Here is a 14,044-nt window from a genome sequence, read left to right as displayed (position 1 = left end):
GTTTTTGTCAATCTACTCATAGCATTACTTGAATCAAAAACCAGCAAAAATAACATCTAGGATCTGTGTGTGTGTGTGTGTGAAGGGCGTGGAGGGTGAGGGTGAGGTGAGGTAACAGTGTCATAACCTGGAGGAGGAGGAGGAGGGACAGTGCCCTCCTGTCTGTTGCCATGTAGGGGATGGGAATTCAAGTGTTTATCTATTTCGCAGCAGGCAGTCAGACTGTGACTAAAGTTAAACTAGTCCAATACTTCATACTTCATAAAACAAGTCTGGAGGTCATTTACCACAGACAAAGCAAGCATATCACTAAAACCGCAAAATAACAAATGAATGATAGCTACACGTGATAGCTACATTTAGGTAAAATTTCAGAAAAAAAAAATAGAATCTATAGAAAAACCAAAAAGATCGACAAAAAATAGTTAATTAACTAAACTGTACCCAAAATAAAGATACGGCAGATTTGTATCAATAGAACAAATTTTCTTTGAATCCAAATAACTTAAAGTCTGTGTATATACACAGATGAATATTAAAATCAATGCATCCAAATAATAAGAAATATTTATCCCTAGTCTGTGTATGAAATTTCTAACGTGGACGTGAAAATGGCAGCATTCCTTAATTTGCAGCTGTTTTGTTGTCATGGCGAAAATACACAATGTTGTATGAACACCCTCCTTCACTTCCCTGCATGACTTGTGAATTTACCAGATCTAAATGTGTGGTGCACGATAACCCCATCTCATTCATGATCTTTAACACCTTACACCTCAGCTGTTGGCGCTATTTTCAACAGGCTCGTGCTAAAATGTTTTTTTTTTTTAGTTTATGTCTAAAGAGAAACACACTCGGTTTAATGTAATGTTGATCAGTGACAAAAACAAACACTGCGCCTGTTAAACACACACACACACATGCGCTGCTTTCATACACCGTAAACACAGTGACTTCCTCAACGCAGGAATCAGGGATGGAAGCAAGTGCAGGAGCAGAGCGGTGAGGAGACTGGCCGTGTGTTTCAGAATGATAAGAACATCGAAGGTTCTGAATAAAAACACCACTTTCACACATGCATGGACACACGTGCACATACTGTACACACATGCTGCTTACCATTCAAGGAGGTGTGTGAGTGTGTGTCTCACTGCAGATCGGTAGCTGCTGCTGCTGCTGCTGCTGTGCGACTGGTTAACACGTTTCCCTCTCTGGCAGCAGATGGTGCAAACACATCTCCTTTATCCCTGCTTTCACCTCCTCCTCCTCCTCCTCCTCCTCCTCCTCCTCCTCTGCCTGTTTACTCCAGCAGTCTCTCCACCTTTCTCTGTCCTCTCAGTTCCTCTCTCTTTACGTTTGTGTTTTGTCCTTGTGTCTCTGCCCCCTGTTTTTCCTCCCCTTGCTGCCTCCACACAGGGTCTCTGCTTCTCTCCTTCTGTCTCACTTACTGTGTGTAAGTTCATGGTAATCATCACATGTGGGGACATATATCTGTTTACACGCCTGCTTTATGGGGACATGCTGAATCGTGGGGACACATATTGGGTCCCGATGACTCATCTATTTTAATCATGCTTTTTGGGTCTACATGAGCATCCTGGTCTAAATAGTAGAGAATTTCAGCATAGCAGTGTGCTAATATACCAACCCCAATAATTGCTTCATATACCTGTATCCTCAGGAGGGCGCCACATGCTCTCTATCAATCCCCAGCAATATTTAATGAGAATAACTGGGTTAGGAAAAGGATCTGATGTTAACAGTCGTGCTAAATCACTTATACAGGGACTAAGGTGACCATCACTGGCCAAATTGAGGTTTCGACGAGCGCTGGTGTTATTGTTATCATCAGACAGGGCTGTGCCGACAAGTGATGGGTTAAGTCCCTGCAACTTGTGAAATTTGGTGTGCGTATGTGACTGCATGACGGATGTCTGTGTTATATCTAGGCCACAGCACCACTTCACTTCACATCAACACTCCCAAATAAAGAAAAGCAACAACCTCTTTTGTCTGTAGTCCAACGTGTGTCTATTTTGGGACATGGAGCTGCTGTAGAACAAAACACAAGTGAGTTTGGTTACTCCTAATCTGCACAGAGACAGACAGAGAGAGAGAGAAAGTAGAGAGACCAATCTTTTAGCTCATCTTTTGGTTCGTGGAGAGCAGCATGTTTTTTTTGTTTTGCATTTTCAATATGCACTTCACCACAAAAGGCCACTTTAATTGCACTCATAGACACACTCTCACAGTAAACAGCCTCGCCAGTCACTGCTGCAAAATAGTCTATACAAATACAAAGCTTTATACAAAGCTTTAAGATGTCGGACAAAATGACGCTATAATACCAACTGTATTATAACAAAACTATAACGGTCATAACTTTCGATTATTTTAAAATCTCTGATGTGATTAAATACATTTTACATGTACTGGAAACATTTCCACCAAAGCCACATATTAAACAAACAACCGTCTTCAGCTCCAACCACAAGAAACTGTGAAGCATTGTATTCAGTGAAAATACTCTGCCATCAAAAAGGCCACACTTTGTGATACATTTCAGCAACCGTTTTATTTAGCTGATATTTAGTTTGAAAATGTTTCCCTTCTTATCACTTTGGCGTATAAGTTATAGTTGAAGTTGAGACCAGGGCTGCACGATTATGACCGAAATGATAATCATGTTTATTTTGATCAATATTGAAATCATCATGTGAAGCAAAATATATTTTTATTGCGCTTTCTATTTTAAACAAACAGTATGCGAACAAAGCTTCCGCTCACGTCATATACTGAAAAGAATCGTGATTTCTATTAAGAATAACATTTAACAAAGAGAGACAAAGGCTGGAGCAGCTGTTACGTATGTATTTTCTTTATTTTGTTATAAAAGTTGAATAATACAAGCAGAATTGCCATGGGATAATTATGAAATATTACAGGGATATATGTTTGCTTTGAAATGATGCGTAACGTACAAGGATGAAAAAAAAAAATCCTACGACATTAACACGCACACAGAATTACATGCTTAAACACACACACACACAAGTCCTCCGGCAGGCCCTCGGGATGTCAGGGTTCCTGATCTGCTCACGACAAAGTCAGCGGTCTCATCACACAGTGAGGAAATGCTCAGAGTTTAGGGTTAACATCAATCGACACCATCAACTAACTGTTGTGTGGTTTTATGCGTAGAAATGTGTGACTTTAGGTACTAAATGTAACACGGCCATGTTGGTTGTGAAACAGAAACCTTTGGAGGAACATACTTTTGGCACTGTAAAGCTGTATGTTGGTAAGAAAAGGCGATGACTCTTGCAGGGAGTCAGAAGAAATGATGGAAACACTTAGAGCAGCAGGACTTGCAACAACTGAAAATGCTGAGAATATGCTGTACATGACTAATGTACTGACGAAAAACAAAATTGAAATACGTCGCAATTTGTGGAAAAATGGATTTCATCATCACATGGCTAATTCATAAACACTGTAACACTAAAATATATTTACATTGTATATTTACAGGCTGGTCATTGTTCATGCTTTTACATTAAAATATTAAATTCAAATGGAGAAAATCATAAAAAGGGAAGTGAATGGTATTTACAACATCCAGGAGGAAAGGAATTGACGAATTGATGTTCTTTTGAAATCAGAAAACTGCAGAGGCCTCTTTGGCCCGGTTCTGTCTTTGGTTCTGTCAGCCCAAAGCTCACATAGTCTCTGATAGGGCAGTGCTTTGAGAGATAGTTTAAACGGGCAGATGGGAGGCTTCTCTTTTCATCCTTCATACTTCAACCAATGTGATCTGGAACTGCCCGGAAACTGACTCTGACATCTCTATGAGGAAGGCCGAGTGGTTGGTGTAGTGTTCAATGATGTTATCATCCATGTTGACAAAAATTCTGTGACAATGGGAGAAGAAATAAAACGTTAGCAACTTATAGACATTTGGACCATGTTTAGGTAGAATCTAATAAGGTAAGAAAGCATAGGCTCCGGGGGTGGGCAAAAGAAGCTCCCAACTTATGGCAGTATGGTTTCTGTTACTAATACACATTAAGAAATGACAAGCAAGGACAATAATACGTTTGACATAAAGATCTCCAGTCCACAGAGCTAAATAGATTACTTGTTCTTGTGGAAAACATCAGGTTGAAGAATTTAATTGTATATAAAAATGCATTACTTTAACAAATCAAGGGTATTAACCAGTAACAAAAAAAAGCTCAGTTTTTAGCGACACTAACCCATAGTTTTCAGATTCTTTACTTAGAAGTTTTGGTGTTGTGACATTGGGGGACAATACACAAATCTTTCTGTCAGGAGTCATTTCTCTTAAAGGCAGTTTTCTCAAGCGTGATAGCATATCTTCAGCATCAGTACAAGTAGTAAATCAGGTCACTCTTCTTAGTAACTCCTCCCAAGCACTAGCACCAACCCTGTGTGCCTTTAATGTCTGCAGGAGCTTCACGCATTCTGCCTGAAGGGATGTGGCTGATTAAAGACAAGTGCTAAAGACAGGAGGGAGGGAACTACTGAGAGAATGTCATCCAACCTGTTAGCTTAGCTGCTCCCAGTGCAGTGGTAGCTGCGGGCGAGCACCAGAAAAATCACCTAAAGCTGTTTGTTACTTCTCTTAGTTAAGTGGAAGTTATGACTCTTGTTTTAGGTGATTTTTTGTTTGTTTTCCGATATCTTTAGGAAAGAAAAAAAATTGACTACATGTTTGAATAAGTGATCTGACTTTGTGTTTTTTTTTAATTAGTCAGGTCATGATATCTCTTAACCTAAGTGTGACTGCCTACAGCTGCTGACTTTAAAGCTCCGAAGCCTTCAATACACCTGAATTCTCTAGACACGACAAAACCTTGAGATGTTCCAACAAGATGTGGTTGTGAGGCACAGTGACTCATCTATACAGGTCTTTTGAAACCCTTCCTCTTCGTCTTATTTTATTTTTGGCGGAGCTGCAATTAACAAATTCCATCAGGCCGAGCCAAGTAACAACCTACCGAGCCGGTTTGTCAACATGAGCTTCCTCAAAGGAGATTTTTAAAACACACACTAAGACCTGAGTTTACGCACATCGTTTGTGTTATTAATCCACCTCGTGCGAGGAAAAAGTGCAGTTGAACTTATAAAAGACAATGAACGCAACTCACCCTCTCTTGCATTTTTTGAAGACTTTCCCAATGGTGTCTTTTTGCAGACAGTACTTTTCTGAAATCTGAGGAAGGAAAGGAAATATGACATGACAGTTAGGTCGACCTGGCACCGAGAGACAGATGATACACCTGAGAGATGGCATTTTTTCAAAGACAATGACAAACCAAGATGTAAGGTTGACGTGTCTGTGTGAGTTCGCAGAACACATCGCAGAACGATGACACAACCTCACACATCAAGTCACATGAAGAGTGTGATTACCAGTGTCAGTTATGATTAGTCCGGTGATACTTACAGCTTCTTTTAGGCCTGACAGTGTCGGCGAGCTCAGCATGAGAGCGTCAAACACTTCCTCTGCGCTCGTCCTCACGTACAGAAGGACTTCAGTTAGGAGAGAAACGAAAGGATCGATGAGATGACGAAGGCTCCCAGGCTGATATTTGATGAATATAATCAGAGTTTGAGTTTTGCACCTACCTCTCTGTGGGTCTTCTCTGCGGGCCTGCTTGTTGGGAGGAGAGCAGGTCTGATTGTCGCTGTACTGCCTCTTCTGGGGATTCCTATACCAACAAAGACAATAGTTCTCATTTTTAGCTTTTAAGTTTTTACTTGAAGGTTTTAAAGAGCTTAGCTAACCAACTAACTACGATAAGAGTTGAACGTGTTTTAGTGTGGAGCTCACCTTTCATTCTCATCTACGGAAATGGCCTAGAGAGACGGGGAGAAGGAAAGAGAGAGTGACATGATTAAACACATGAAAAACGGAATGTTATCATTAGTCTAAGACTGCATGGACACTGATGTAGAGACACAGATAGGAGGTTCCTATACTTTATCACGTTGGACAATCACAAAACACCGTCTGCCCCTGATCGCTGTTGCATGCTGCCTGGTTTCGATTAAGCAAAGTTGGTTTTTATTTGGTTTCGCTCTCTGTAGTGAAAGCAACTTAAACAATAGTACTGAATGCAGGCGACTAAAAAATACATTACACACACACACATACACACGCACACACTTGCATCCATCGTCACTTCACACTGTGTAAAAACTGTGGGAACAGTGGCCTGTCTGAACAGCACACTCCCCTCAATGATCCTGCAAGTGTATGTATGTGTGAGCGATACAAGCTGATGACATGAGGGTGGTGCGCACTCAATGTCAAGTGTCGGCTCTGTGCTGCAGCACCAGGTGTCTGTGTGTGAAAGTGGGTGTATTTCATGTGAGCCCCTATGGCTTAATCTCAGTGTCTGTAGCTGCAGCAGCTTGTACCAGTGCCTGGTTTCGACACCAATTAGCTCCTCAGTGCTTCACCTCACTTTCGCTGACACCATACCCTCCTTCTCCTCCCCTTTCCCAGCCCACTGCATACTTTCCCACAGTTTATCCCAATGTTCTCGTGCCTGCCCCTCTGCCTGGAAGGGAGACGGGGAAAGGAGCGTGAAGGAAAGTAAATAAACCATAGTGCTCTCACCATGCGCTGTAAACTGCAGAGGTGTGTTTCTGGAATGAAGAGAACTGGCTGTGTGACGTGATCGTCCAGTGTCTGGAAGAAGGTGCAGTCACTGCCCATGGAGCTGCTTACTAGAGACTTGTTAGCTGGAATTAAAGCACAAAACCCCAGCAATATTAATACAAACATACTCGCATATTTCTAACATTTTTGTTTTTTTTTAATAATGACGTTGTTATTGACATTTACCGTTGGTGTCATTGGCATTTTTTCCCCTCCTCTTGCTTCTCTTCCTCTCCTCATCCCGCATTTTCCTTTCAGCACCCTGAAGACAACAGGAACGGCATTAACTCAAAGGGTTTCTAACTCTGGCATGCCAAAATCTACCAAAGAGAATAACCAGCGACTTACCTTATCACAGAAAATCTTGACCTGGCAGGCAGCTCTGTGAATTAGGTTGTTGTTTCCTGAGCTAAAGTCGTACGTGTCGATTTGTAGGTTCAGTGGTAAACCCTTCACTCCCTTCTGGGATGAAAAGTCAGTGCTCAAAGAGTTGATGCCAATGTAAACCTTAATAATAAAAGAGAGGAAGAGCAGACTGGATCAGATAACTGTGTATTTTGGCCACGACATCTTTTGTTTACAACATATTTTCATTGTGCATGTGTCAAAAACAAAGACTTAATGACAGGTTTTGCAGATGAGCTCAAATGAAAAACAAATGTGGCGACAGTCATAAAGCAACAAGATGACTCCAACCTCATTTGAAAAAACATTTTTATGTCTTTAATAACTGTCTGGTAGAATGTTTTGTTAGCTATATCATAATAAATATTCTTTGAGCTAGCTGCTATGGTAGTGCAGCTATTTTCTCTAAGTTTCTGTTAGAATTGTCGAGACACAAATGTTGTCACGTCAAGTCTCTTTTCTACTCCTTTTCCTCCTCTTTATACGCATTGGTTTGAATGTGGTGTGTGTTTACCTTGGCTTCTTCATTGGGGTTCCACACAAAAGAGAAAGCATTGAAAGCCACTTCTTCTATGTCGCTAATGCCGCTAAACACCTCTTTGTAATCCGCTGTAAAAGAAAGAGAAAATGATTGTGAAGGGGAACACTGTGGTTATATATCATTTTAATTCAACTGCGTTCTCCAGTCTTTACAGATATGTTTCGCTGGAACATACCGATGTCAATGACCCTCTGCTTGGCGGTTGGTTGCCTTGCATGCCAGTGATTCCAGAAGCGGAGCTGCATTTCTGGGTTCTTGTCATTTTCGAACACAGCCATCACAACAGTCTACGACAGAAAAGCCAGAGTAAGAATTTTGTTTTTTCCCCCCACTAAAACGTGACACTGTAAGCTGTGAGTAGTGATTATTTTGCATTCATCACTCGAAATCCTTCTTTTCTCTTTGCATTGTCATCAGCTATTTACTGTGAGCTGGAGTGCATTAGCGTGTGTTCTTATCCTCTGATTCACCAAACAAAGAAAACAGTTGTCGCCTGTGCTTTTTTAACCACACCTTCCCCCCTTCCTTGGCCACTCTTTCTTTGTTCCACAAGCTAAGCTGAGCTGAGATGCACTCTGGCATCATTACACCACTGGAGAAATAAATTACACAGGGCAGGACGAGTTTAATTTTAATGAAAATACCCCAGTGCACAAAGACACCGCAGGGAATTAGTCACAGAGGAGCTGGCTGCAAGGGAGGGCCAGATAAATGGGAAGGTTAGTTTGAGTGGCATGCTAAGTATTTGTGTATTTAATGATCCTGCGTAAGAAGCCCGAAGGAAAAATGTCGCTTGTGTAATAAAACATGAAAAAGACAAACTGAAACAGAACAGTGGAAAACAACTTTGAACGTTTTGAAGTTTCCTTCGGTGCGTCAGGCATGACTCACCTTGACTTTGGTGGTCGTAAGGCAGGCGCTGCTGTCCACCCCCTGGAGAGTGATGGGGTAGAACTGCCCCTTGTTCAGGTAGACCATGGGCAGCTCACTGGACTTGTAATGAGCAGCTGAAGGAGCACCCAGGGAAAACTGGAACTCGCTCCTGAATCTCTCAGAGGGCGATCCAGAGTAGACCGGACTGGAGGGGTCTTCGGGGAAGGGGTCGTAAGGAAGATTCTGGTATCCACACACAGATACATGTTGTTAAATACAGAAGTCCAACACGTCAACGAACAGTGCGGTTACGAAACGATGACTCACCTCGGTGCTAGCATCAGGAAAAGCGCCGGTCTCTGGCCACTTCTGCATCAGAGAGTCAAAGATAATGTTGAGCTCTTGTTTGTCGTACGTGTCGGCCACTACGCTGGTCAGCGTGGTGTAGGTGTCTGAGGTGGTGGGAACGGAACTGGCCACTGAGATGTTCTGCTTTGATCCCAACATATCCTGGTGATGGCCGGTGGGGATGTTCTCTGCGAGGATCTTCATGACATTGGCGGATGTTTCGAGGGGAACCATATCGTTGCTTGAATTTCTGATGGTGGTGGAAAGGACAGAGAGTTGATCAATGAAATCAACTAAAGTACTTCCGTGAGGACATAATGATTTAATAAGTCGTCCTTTAAAAAACAACTAACAGCTCAGGTATGTTTGAACTAACACCGAGCCCGCAGACAGCTGCTAATGCAAACAACCGAGAGTCAGTAAAAGGCCTTCAGCTCTCAGCCCACAGTCAGGCCTGAGTCTGAGCCTGGGTGGGATCTATTTGTCTCTTAATCCGTCCTTTTTCTTTCTACTCAAATGTTTGAGTTTCTCTGTGCTGAACGGACACCTCGGCACCGGCCGTTTCTCACTGGCGCAGGAAGCAGTAGTACTAGAAGTAGTATTTGTAGGAATAAGGAGCAGCAGTTGTGTGTGTTTGTCATGTTGAGAAAGGCTTCCTGAGATAATGATAGAATGAATGGTGGACATTAATCCCTGTGAGTGTGTTTGACTTTAGGATTAGCCACTCACCTGCTAATAACCCCCCCCCCCACACACACACACACACACACTCACTGTCCTGCCTTTCTCTTTTTGTACAATTGACACAATCTAATACAATGAATCTCTAGGTCAAAGAAAAATATTTTTAAAATGTTTTATTAACGCGGCTGCTCTGATTAAACCTCGGAGATGAAAGTAAAGAATGATCAAACTGGATGAACTCACCTGTCTGTGATCTTGTTACCGTTGATTCGACCGCAGGGAGACATTTTTTGCTCCTTTTGGTTCTACAAAAATAAAAACAAAAAAAACAAACAATTATGCCAGTTCTACGAGACACCGGATTCTGAATGGGTTTATTAGTCATTTGTGTTTTTACCCTGCACTGTTCATATAGCATGGTTAACGCTGCCAGGTCGTCCCCAGGGTGGAGTCTGGGTTTGGAGTGGTTCGCCGGAGGGACAGGTGTCTCCAGGTAGGACCAGGAGTCCATGTTGTAGTTTGAATAATGATTATAGTTGAAGTTCTCACTCTGAAAAACCAGGCCCAGTGTCCTACACACAGGAGAAAATCACAGAGAAATGATAAGTAAATCGGTAAAATGACGTGAGCTCAGGTTTTTGTTTTTGTTGTTGTGCGCATCACAGACGATGACAGAGCGACAGCAAGCTGCAGCAGCAGCTGAGCCTCAGAGCATTGTACATACTTGCCCCTGAGCACGGAGGGTTTCGATTGCAAAATCACAAAGCTAACAGTGACATCCTTCCAGAGAAGTGAGGGCGAAACATTTTGGCAGATACAGTGGAGAATCAGATTAATGAATGTGTTTGGTGTTTTTCTAGTTTCAGTGTTGTGAAAAGTTAGCAGACTTTTTTTTTGTTGTTGTTTGTTTGTTACTACCACACAGATGTCACTGTGCCACTGTGGTGGTCCAGAGGTTTCAAATGTCAAATAAATAACAGCCGAGGATCTGAGGAACTGTATTTGTTTACGAAGTCTCAAATGCTGGAAAATTCCTTTTTAAGTTGGTCTGAAGTAGCTAACCAACAAATAGGCCGTTTGACCAGGACAAACAGTTCATTAGATCTCGCTGACAGTAGGGGGAAAAAAAACCACAGGTGTTCAAAGAAATCCGAAGAATTCCCAAAGAGATTAACAAAGAGATTACAAACATTTCCACTGGAGCGATATGAGGCATTTGTCCCTCTTTGTTTTGTTTTTTTTCTGTTATGATAAAATAACTCCAGGAGAACGTATACACCTGCTCTGAGATGCACCTGTCTCTTCTCACACTTCTCACAGCATGCTGCCTCAAAAGAGACAAAAAAAAAACTCCGTCTGCAACGAAACTCCATTAGTCACTCTCCATTTCCCCCCTAAAACCAGTAAAAGGGCACATGTTTTTTGTGCAGACACAAGGTTGGGGGGCTTGTGTCTAGGGTTTCCCCATTATGTAATTCAATGCAATACATGCTTCTATTGCCCTGTGTCTCCGTCCAACACCTCGAGAGCAGATTCTTATTTTCCCCGCTCTGCCTTTGTGCTGCGTGGCCCCTGAGGTGAGTGACAACAGAACCACTACAACTCCGCAATGTGTGTGAGTGTGTAAATCCTATACATATCAATTTCCCCCTGCCAAACATCCCCTTTAAAAAAAACAGGCATCTTTCACATGGGGGTCTCATTGCAACAAGAGGAGGGAAAGCCTGCCCCCCCCCCCCCGCCCCCCTCTTACACACACACACAGAGGCTCAGACTGGGAATTAGAATCGTGTTAGGACAGGTCACAAGAATACTTTTTAAAAGTCATGAAAATAGTGAATGAATTCAATAAATACAATCGTAAAAATATCGATATATAAATATATATCTAAGTACATCCTGACAGAACTTACTCAGTCTCTTTGGTCATGTCTCCAGTCCAAGTCAGCCGGGCTAGAGATCCTTTAATTTCAGCTAATCTCCTGTGTGTCTGAGTGTTATCTGTGTCGGTGACTCTGTCAGTCTACAGCCGAGAAGACACACACACACACAGAGACACATATGTACACACACACACACAGAGAGAGATGAGTCAAGTGTTGAGATTCTTCCTGAACGGGGCCCAGATTTATTTCATGCCAGCACAGTTTCCCTCTCTGCTCTGATTGGCTGAGAGCAGAGAAACAGGTGTCTGATAGGACAGGTGTAGGAATATTAACTCTTTCAGGGCTGGAGAGAAACTGCCTTTAAATGTGCATATGTGCACTTAGCAAGACAATCCCAGGCTAGAATCTCATTAGCAGGTGGAGAGAAAAGAGTAAGAGGGGGGGATCACAGAGGTGTGAAGTGTCGGCTTATCAAGAGTGAGAGAAGACATGAGAAGAGCTGGAACTCAGCTTTAACATGTTAATAGTTTGTCAGTATCATTTTTCACCCTCGTGCACAGGTTTTGGTCTCTTTATTTTCTGGGACTCACAGATATTGGATGTTTTTGCTGTTGTGGTTTAGGAATTGCTGACTTTAAAAGACGAGAGTTAGAAAATTAAAACATGTCAGAGCGTTGGAATTCAAAGTGAAACTCTTATACAACCATTTACATTTAGAATCTCAAGGTTTCACTTTCACTTACTTAAAAATCTATATATAAAAAAACAAAAAAATATATATATATATATATAAATAAAACAACAAAAAACCGACACATGCTCAGTTGTTTTATTAGTCTTTGCTCACAGTACATAATATAAAAAGATGGTTTTATATTTTTAACTTTTAATTTTATTCCCAATGTACACATTTTAGGAATACCTTTATGAAAGTTTCAAAAAAATGTATTTACAGCACATTATAAAAAACCTTTTACATGATTCATTCTCCATAAAATATAATATATTGTAATGTTGGCAAATAAATAAATAATAACATGTTTTATGAGCAACCATTTAAAGTATTTATTTTATGTTGGAAAAACTTTTAAATGTCTTTTTACTCACTTTTAGCTAGTTTTGTGTAGTACATCTTAGCTGATGTTGGTTATCTTTAAGATCCTTTTCTTTTTGGTATTCGAGCTAAATTTGTATTATTTTCTAACCGAGAACTGTTTGGTCAATTTTGACTGTTTTAGTTTTTTTTGTTGTTGCAATTTTTAGACTTTTACCTCTCTGACATTCAGTTGTCCCTTATGTACACTGACTTATTCATAGATTGGTTATATAATATCTGACATTCAGTTGTCCCTTATGTACATTGACTTATTCATAGATTGGTTAATTAATTATGAATCTATTTATTGATATATAAAAATATGTGTAAATATGGATAGAAATATACATGAAAAGTGGCTTAAGAATACCAGGTGTACAGTAGGTGGTGCGTTTACGATGCCTTGGTAAATAAACAGTTTTACATCATAAATATAGAAGAGAAGCTAACGAACTTGTTAGCCCTCAAAAGATCAACCTAACCACTAACTGTTAGAGATGGGATATACTGCTGTCGACTTCACAAGGATCAGTGGAAAGAACTCCACGCAGAAATTGAGCAAAAAAAAAGTCACGCCACAAATATCTCTACTGTTGACAGACGCCCTGTAACAAAAAAAAACAAGTTCATGCTACCAGGAATTTACCAAACTCCGAGCCATGTACTAGTACCATAAGGTTCTTGTGTCATTCAGGGACATTATCTTCCACCCCCCCACCCCACCCCCACACACACGTGTGTGTGTACACACACAGGATAAGGTGTGCTCATAATTTTATGTATCTGTTTATCTGTCCTTTTGTGTTTGTGTGTGATGATGGCTCCCCGAGGGAATATGGCACAGTAACACACAAGGGTGCGTGCTGTGCAGTCTGCCATGCACGCACACACACACGTGCACACGCACACGCACGGAAAGCCCTGAGGATGAATTGGCACGGAGTCAACAGAGAAGGCAGATTTTCTCAAAGTGACACACCTCTGCACTCATATATACGGCCTTACAGTTCTTCCACACAATCACCTTTAAGTACATTCATTCAAACCTTTTCCTCATATGTACTTTATTTGAGTTCAACGCCTTTAGTAGGAACAACGTAGAGGAAGTTTCCCCCGAAACGTCCCTTCGGTCTCGTCAGAGGAAGTTTCCCCCGAAACGTCCCTTCAGTCTCGTCAACTCTCTCTCTCCCTCTCTCTCTCCCTCTTCACCCCCTTTTATCCACTCTCACCCACTCCCCCTTTAACCTGAGAAAACGAGGCCGTGCCTAATGCACCTGCGCATATGTTGCATAAGAAAAAAATATTTGTGTTCTTAAATAACTATTCATGCTCTGGAGAGTGACAGCAGTCGGAGTGAAATAAAAATCCCTGACTGACAGCACTAAGGATCTGCCGTGCAATAATAGAGTGACGAGAAATGGGGGAAGACGTGACAAATGTGACAGCTGTAGAATCTGCAGTGTATTTTTCCAAAAAGACAAAAGTGCAATAATAAATAACCAGGACGTCAGGTCTGGTGC

General features: G+C 41.4%; 1 protein-coding gene across 2 annotated transcripts; it reads right to left on the bottom strand.

Annotated features, from left to right (window-relative positions):
• Nucleotides 1-2,865: 2,865 nt before the first annotated feature.
• grhl3 (grainyhead-like transcription factor 3) lies at nt 2,866-12,152 on the bottom strand. 2 transcript variants are annotated; one of them, XM_008308710.3, is made up of 15 exons: nt 11,456-12,152; nt 9,940-10,114; nt 9,786-9,847; nt 8,838-9,108; nt 8,529-8,753; nt 7,813-7,924; nt 7,611-7,705; nt 7,040-7,198; nt 6,878-6,953; nt 6,650-6,774; nt 5,858-5,883; nt 5,653-5,735; nt 5,471-5,556; nt 5,172-5,236; nt 2,866-3,911 (listed from the first exon to the last, which is right to left on the bottom strand). In XM_008308710.3, exons 1-15 carry the CDS (start codon nt 11,470-11,472, stop codon nt 3,794-3,796), a joined length of 1,695 nt encoding a protein of 564 aa, XP_008306932.1. In that variant the 5' UTR covers nt 11,473-12,152; the 3' UTR covers nt 2,866-3,793. The 2 variants fall into 2 exon arrangements, with proteins under 2 accessions (XP_008306932.1, XP_016894512.1); XM_017039023.2 differs by having other exon boundaries at nt 5,471-5,735.
• Nucleotides 12,153-14,044: the final 1,892 nt, after the last annotated feature.

This window comes from Cynoglossus semilaevis, chromosome 1, assembly GCF_000523025.1.
Source record: "Cynoglossus semilaevis isolate Cse_v1.0 chromosome 1, Cse_v1.0, whole genome shotgun sequence".
In the NCBI taxonomy this organism is placed as follows: domain Eukaryota; kingdom Metazoa; phylum Chordata; class Actinopteri; order Pleuronectiformes; family Cynoglossidae; genus Cynoglossus; species Cynoglossus semilaevis.
Note: the sequence above shows the minus strand (reverse complement) of the source record. Positions and strands in the feature narration are given on the sequence as shown.

What these genes read in the sequence shown, in the direction of transcription:
- grhl3 (XM_017039023.2), bottom strand. An exon ending in GGTAACAAGATCACAGACAG is followed by an intron (nt 9,109 to 9,785) that starts GTGAGTTCATCC and finishes CACCACCATCAG; the next exon opens with AAATTCAAGCAACGATATGG. An exon ending in AAATGCCAATGACACCAACG is followed by an intron (nt 6,775 to 6,877) that starts GTAAATGTCAAT and finishes CTTTAATTCCAG; the next exon opens with CTAACAAGTCTCTAGTAAGC.